Here is a 6,569-nt window from a genome sequence, read left to right as displayed (position 1 = left end):
TAAAACTCAAGACAGCGTAAGCACAATTATTCCAGATATTACAGGTTCCGACAAGTAAAGAATTTTTATAGTCCTGCCACAAATAAGCTATATATTGATTATTGACCATTTGTGACATGCTATAACGAGCAAAAATTTAAAAAAACTAATAGGTAGGTTTAAAATTAATAAATACAAATGTATTCTGACAGTGAATGAGTTAATTATGCTTTCTATTTGCAAAATTCCTCAACCTTAACACAAAATAAGAAAAAAGTGAATTTTTAAGAAATTTGCGGGATTTCCCGGGATAAGAAAAATTTCCCGGGATATTTCCCTGGTTAAAAAAACAATCGGAATCCCGTTTGAGAAACCCTAGCCTTATGTAATAAGGCACATTTATTCTTCTATTATTTATTCTTATGTAATAAGATGATAAATACAAAAGGATTTAAAAAAAAATTACTGGTGATGAAAAATACTATGGCTAACCACAAATTTCATGTCATATGATTATCAGAAGAAACTGCCAGAGCACTCAAAACAAATATGCAAAAAATGTGCATTTCTGTATATAGTAGAACATGATGCATTTTAAACTGTAATTCTGGAGAATGATTGATTAATGCAAGCCTGTATTGTGATAATCTGAACCTTTTTAAATACAATAATACCCTGAACTTGTGTGAGAGGTGGGACCAAGCGATAAGCACGTAAGTCGGGGTATAATTTTGCATATAAATAAATACAAATAATTTTTAATTGGGGCTGGAGACTAAAGAAAATAATAATTTAGAAAAAAATGTTTAATAAAATCTTAGATAATACATATGTATAACAAATTATATTATTATACAATTTTTCACATTTACTTGATTATCACACCATTATTTTAACATTGTTTCCATCTCAGCGATAATACTGTGACGTTTACGAATGATGCTTGAATTTAAAGATTGAGCATTTTTCACAGCTTCGAGAATTTTTTCTTTGCCTTTTATAATTGTTCTGACCNTATACAATTTTTCACATTTACTTGATTATCACACCATAATTTTAACATTGTTTTCATCTCAGGGATAATACCGTGACATTTACGAATGATGCTTGAATTTAAATTGAGCATTTTTCACAGCTTTGAGAATTTTTTCTTTACCTTTTATAATTGTTTTGACCGTCAATTCTGGTAGATCAAACTTCTTTGCTAATTCACAAATTTTCATTTTTGTATCGAAGCCTTTAATAATGTTAACTGTACATTCTAAAGATAGTTTTTCTTTTCTTGTTTGATGCAGAAGAATCAGTTCTACTTTGTTTGGATGACATAGTAAAGTCTCTCAAGTCTCTGTAGATATAACCAACACAGAAATAAATAACACAAAATAAATTGTAGCTATGCGTCGATTCCATGTGACACGCCCAAACATGTAAGCTGAACAATAGTGTGGGGGGGGTGAGTAATCGAGAGTTGCATGGCACTCAGACAAAAGACGAATCGACGAGATTTGAAAATTGCGTAACTCTGGGTTTGCGTAAGTCAGGGTAGCATAAGTCAAGGTATTACTGCATTGTAACTGTCAAAAACATTCTGCAATAGCCAACAGAAAGAGCATTATTTTTCAAAAAGGATTTACACACTGAAAATCAATCTGGAGCAAATAAGTTTGAATTTGGCTGGAAAACAATTTTACATTTATCATACTCTCCAGATAAAATCTTCATCTTCTGATTACTATTCATTTACATCAATGCAACATTATTTAGAAGGAAAAAATTTAAAACTTTAGATGTAAAAATAGGCGTGCATGTATTTCTTAATAGTAATTCCCAAAATTTCTATAAATGTGTAGAAAACTTAGTTTGAATGAAAAAGTATTATTGATAGAGATTGCTTAAGTGACTAAAAATCACACTTAAATTTTATTGTGAAAAATGACAATACTTCCTGATCCCTCTAATATTTATTTGAGTGTTATTCTGAAAATTACATAATAAATTTGTTTTACTGTTCAGTTTTAGATGTTTTAAGTTTCCTTAGGGCTGGAAAACACAGATGGATGTTTTTGTATGTAAAAATTTAGGCACTGAATTCTGCATCAGTTCAAACAGTTATATATTGTGCAGAAGTTAGAGGCAGTGTCATTAAGAGGAGAAGCTGGAACTTTCCTGGGCCTGGAGAAAACATGGGGTCTGAAGTGGTTACTATCTCTAAATTAATTTTATTTTTACTAACAAAAAGTAAAATCTTTAAGTGCATTTTGTTAATAAAGAACATGGTAGTTACGGTCAGAAATTGTAACCATTGTTTTAATGTTAAAGGATGTCGAATCCTCAAATAAAAGGTTGGTGTTTCGATCAGTTTTAACTTTGATTTCTTCATAATTTATCATGTGCTCTAATGAAGTTGATTCAAGCCAATATACTATTACTTCTGTGGTATGTTAAAAGGATGAAAGATACTCAAAAATTTTATAATTTTTGTAAATAGCCATAAAATATGTAGAATGTTTAAAATTTAATTATCTGTTCAAAAAAGGCACTAAGGGGCCTGTTCTACCCCTGACCCTGTACAAATTCTTGATGGTCCTGGTCAGAGGATTGGACCAGTTTGTGTTCCATTTGTAAATGGAGGATAATCAAGAAACCAGATCAAATATTTTATGGCTTGTATTCACTTTCATTCACTTCACAGTATTATGACTATTACATTCTTCACTGAAATATTTCAATGCAGATTGTAGTAGTGCATAAAAGTTTTACTTTTTGACCTAAATTTTCTCTTTATGAAAGACATTTATTCACTCTCATTTACTCCCATGTATTGTCATATTCTCTGTGAAAAATATCCATCCATGTGTTCTTGCCCTTAATGATCTAAGACAATAAATTGAAAGCATTTTATTTCAGCATGGAGGTTATCCTGGATATCCATATGGAAAGCCTAAGAGTAGCAGCCCAATCCCAATTGGATTAGCAGCTGGAGCAGGAGCTTTAGCAGGAGCTGCAATGCTAGGAAAATCTCCAGTAAGTAATTTTTAAAAATAAAATAGCCATTTAAATGAGAGAGATTTTACTGAATTTTTGAATTCAGTATTATATTGCATATTTAATTATAAAGTGATAAAATATGGAATTTTCCAAAAAATTAAAGTTTAATGATTAATTATTAAAATTGTAAATTGTTGGTTTTGTTTCTTTTTTCAGTTATCAAAACATAATTAATTCATTTAATATTTTTCATAAGATCTTAATTTAGACATATCTATGCAAGGTAACCGACCCGGTGGCGATAGGGAACTTGAAACCCACTCCACGGCACCTGTGTAAGGTTGCCGTCTCCTAGGTGGGATCTATTAATCCCATGTCAGGATTAACATAAGGGAAGGTTGTATGTGGGCTGTGATGGAGGAGGCAAATGATGACAAATGTTTTACACAAGAAAGCTGTTTATTTGTTAACATTTATGCTTACATCGCCAATTGAGTCCTTCACTAGGTTCTTCTCATCGAAGATGCGGAGAGGCGAGAACTTCGGCATCTGTCTGGCTCCAGGGAGGATGAGATGAGGTCGCTGAGCAAGGCAGACGATCAGAAGGAGGAAGTGGCGGAGTCCAAAGTTCTTGGCGACGACACACCACAATATAAGTCACGACATTTCGTGGAATTTGGAGGAGGGCTTTCTCTGACCGTGAATTTTGGATTTTTATAGTTTTTTCTCCCACTATTCAGACTTCTGATTGGCCCCTTGTCTCCTTCCTCGCTTTCCGATTGGTCTCTCTTTTGTTTTGGAGAAAACTGAGACTGACTTGGGTCACAGGAAAGGTCCAATTCCAGGTGTCTGCTCGACGCCTTTCTATCGATTGTTCTTTAGGAATGTTGACAAAATTGCATAATTTAGCTCCATTACTCACGACTTCTGTCATCTGGGTACTTGAATGATCATATGCAATGATTTATCTCTCTTAAATCTTTCCCTTATTTCCGAAATTGTTTCCCTAGATTGATTGTTTGAGCGCTGGGGTCAAAGTTCTACCTGCATATGACCACTTGTCTCTGACTTATAACTTTTCATTTTGACATTGACAGTTTGTTTAACACACGGAGTCATCCGGGACTCGTTGTTTACATTGAGTGCCGCGTTTAAATTATGTGGCTTTTCCTCTCCCTCTCATATTTAATCTATCATTATTATTTAATCATAAGAATACCGCGATTTACATGATTTCGGACCTCGGTTGGGTCCTCAATTTTATTTTACATTTATGATTTTGACTATTTTAATGTTTTACAAAAGAATACTGAACTATGAAATAGCACAAGAAAACTTAATTTATAGTTATAACAAATTTTTAGCAGTTAAATATTTCAGCTACTATTTTAACATTGTTTTAGTAGCTAATTCACATAATCAAGATATCAATTGGAATTTGTATTTCTCAACTAATTTATAATTAATGATTTTTAACAGAAAAAAATGCTTTAATTATTGAATGAATTTTTATAAACATACAGTAGCAGCCAAAAGTAGACATATTTATTTTTTTAAAATGTGACCTCTATTTTGTTTACCACCTACTACATAATTAATATTATGATAGTTGAAAAGAGCACAAAAAAAGTCAAAATACTCAATTGAATCAAACAGATTTTATTTTAAACCTTTTATACAAAAGAAAATACAAAGTTTTTATATTTTTCACTGTGACAAAAGTAGATGACCAAGACAAAACCTTTCTCACTTGTTTCTAGCCTTTTATACACGAGTACGAATGTTTTTGGCCTTCTTAATAGGCCTTCTTCAGGCACATTGCGTTCTGTTAGAATGTCGGTGTTAGAACGCCTTTTCATTTTTACCGAAAAAATTTAATGCCCTCCATATTGTCTAAACCTTATCAACGATGACGTCACTAGTAAGACGTTACCTATGTAAACATTGACACCGTTTGAATTTCTACCACCCGATGTTGGTCATCTTAAAATAGTTCTAGCTCCAAATGCATAGAAGTGACAAAAGTAGAGCTACCAAAGGAAGTATGCAGATCTGTCCAGTATTTTTAAGAGAAAATAATTTGTGGTGTAACCAGATCTTCTGATCACTGCATCACATCTATTCCATTGATGTGATGCAGTGTTGTCTCGAGGAATACAATTATCAAATGATATCAAACAAAGAATGGTAGATATGTGTTTGAAGGAAAAAAGACCTTTACTGAAATTGGTATAACCTTTATTATGCATAAAACTGTTGATGTGAAAGTGGCAAAGCATTTTCAAATAAATATTGTTTCTGCCAAAAAATCAGGTAAACCACGAAAAGCAACAACACAGTTGGATCGTTTGATCAGGCGTATGAGTGTAGCCAATCCTTGTTTGACTGCTTCACTTATTAAACATGAAATGGGTAACCAGATGTAAGCTTAAGGACTGTACGAAGACGTTTGACTAGTTTTGGATTACATGGGAGACGACCAGCAAAGAAACCACTGATCTGCAAAAAACAAAAAATTGAGATTAGAGTTTGCACATGAACAGATCACTTGGACCAAACAAAAATAGTCCAAGGTGTTATGGAGTGATGAATCTAAATTCAATGTCTTCTCTAGTGATGATATACAATATGTCAGATGACCAGTAAACATGAGATATGACTCAAAATACACAGTTCCCACAATAAAGTATGGTGATGGCTGCATAATCGTATGGGGATGTTTCTCTGCAAAGGAAATTGGTCCAATTCATAGAATTAATGGAATAATGGATCACTGTTTATTGGCATATATTACAAAATGAAATGCTTCCTCATGCACATCATTCAATGCAAGGGGATGCAACAGGACAACAACCCAAAACACAGCAAATTTGATAAAGCAATTGAAAGGAAAAGAAAAAGGTGAGTCTTATTGACATGGCCAGCCCAATCGCTAGATCTAAACCCCATAGAGAATCTTTGGAATGAAGTTGAGGGCCATATACACCAGCATATTTGAATCCAAATGAATTGTGGTCTGCCATCCAAAAAGCATGGTACGAGATTCCCCAATCAGTGCTTGAATCAATTTAGTTGATTCAAAGGAATGTGGATGTGATGCAGTGATCAGAAGCTCTGGTTATGCCATAAAATACTAATATTTTGTCCTAAAAATTCTGGATAAATCTGCATACTTCCTTTTGGTAGTTCAACTTTTGTCACAGTGTAAAATATAAAATGTTTGTTTTTCTTTTGTAAAATTAGATTTAAAATAAAATCTGTTAGATTCAATTTTCAATTGAGTATTCATTTTTTAAAAATATGTCAAGGGTAGCTCTATTTTTGGCCACTACTGTAGTGGTTTTTTAAATTTTGTAATGCTAAATGAGTTTTATATACAGTAGATCCCCCTATAAGACAGTAGATACGTTCCGTTCTTTATGAATCAATTTTGTAGGAATCATAGTTTACGGACTACGGCTGTTTGAAAGGTTTTCTTTCATAAAATTAATCGATTCTAGACTAATTCGACTCAACATTTCCAAAATACGTATATTTTTTTGAAAATAATCCGTATAAACTACGTTATAAACAAAAAATTGTAGGATTGCTTACCGAGTGTG

At 32.7% G+C, this 6,569-nt stretch overlaps 1 protein-coding gene across 2 annotated transcripts in view; it reads left to right on the top strand.

Annotated features, from left to right (window-relative positions):
• Positions 1-3,033, top strand: part of LOC111612559 (formin-like protein 12) — a 74,126-nt gene extending 71,093 nt beyond the window's left edge. For both annotated transcript variants that reach the window (XM_023353789.1, XM_023353796.1), the window contains one exon: positions 2,887-3,033. In XM_023353789.1, coding sequence (XP_023209557.1) covers positions 2,887-3,018 — 132 coding nt within the window. In that variant the 3' untranslated portion in view covers positions 3,019-3,033. The remainder of the gene's footprint in view (positions 1-2,886) is intronic.
• The last annotated feature ends 3,536 nt before the right edge of the window (positions 3,034-6,569 follow it).

This window comes from Centruroides sculpturatus, unplaced genomic scaffold (genome assembly GCF_000671375.1).
Source record: "Centruroides sculpturatus isolate CEXI.00-Female unplaced genomic scaffold, Cexi_2.0 scaffold3, whole genome shotgun sequence".
Lineage (NCBI taxonomy): Eukaryota > Metazoa > Arthropoda > Arachnida > Scorpiones > Buthidae > Centruroides > Centruroides sculpturatus.
Note: the sequence above shows the minus strand (reverse complement) of the source record. Positions and strands in the feature narration are given on the sequence as shown.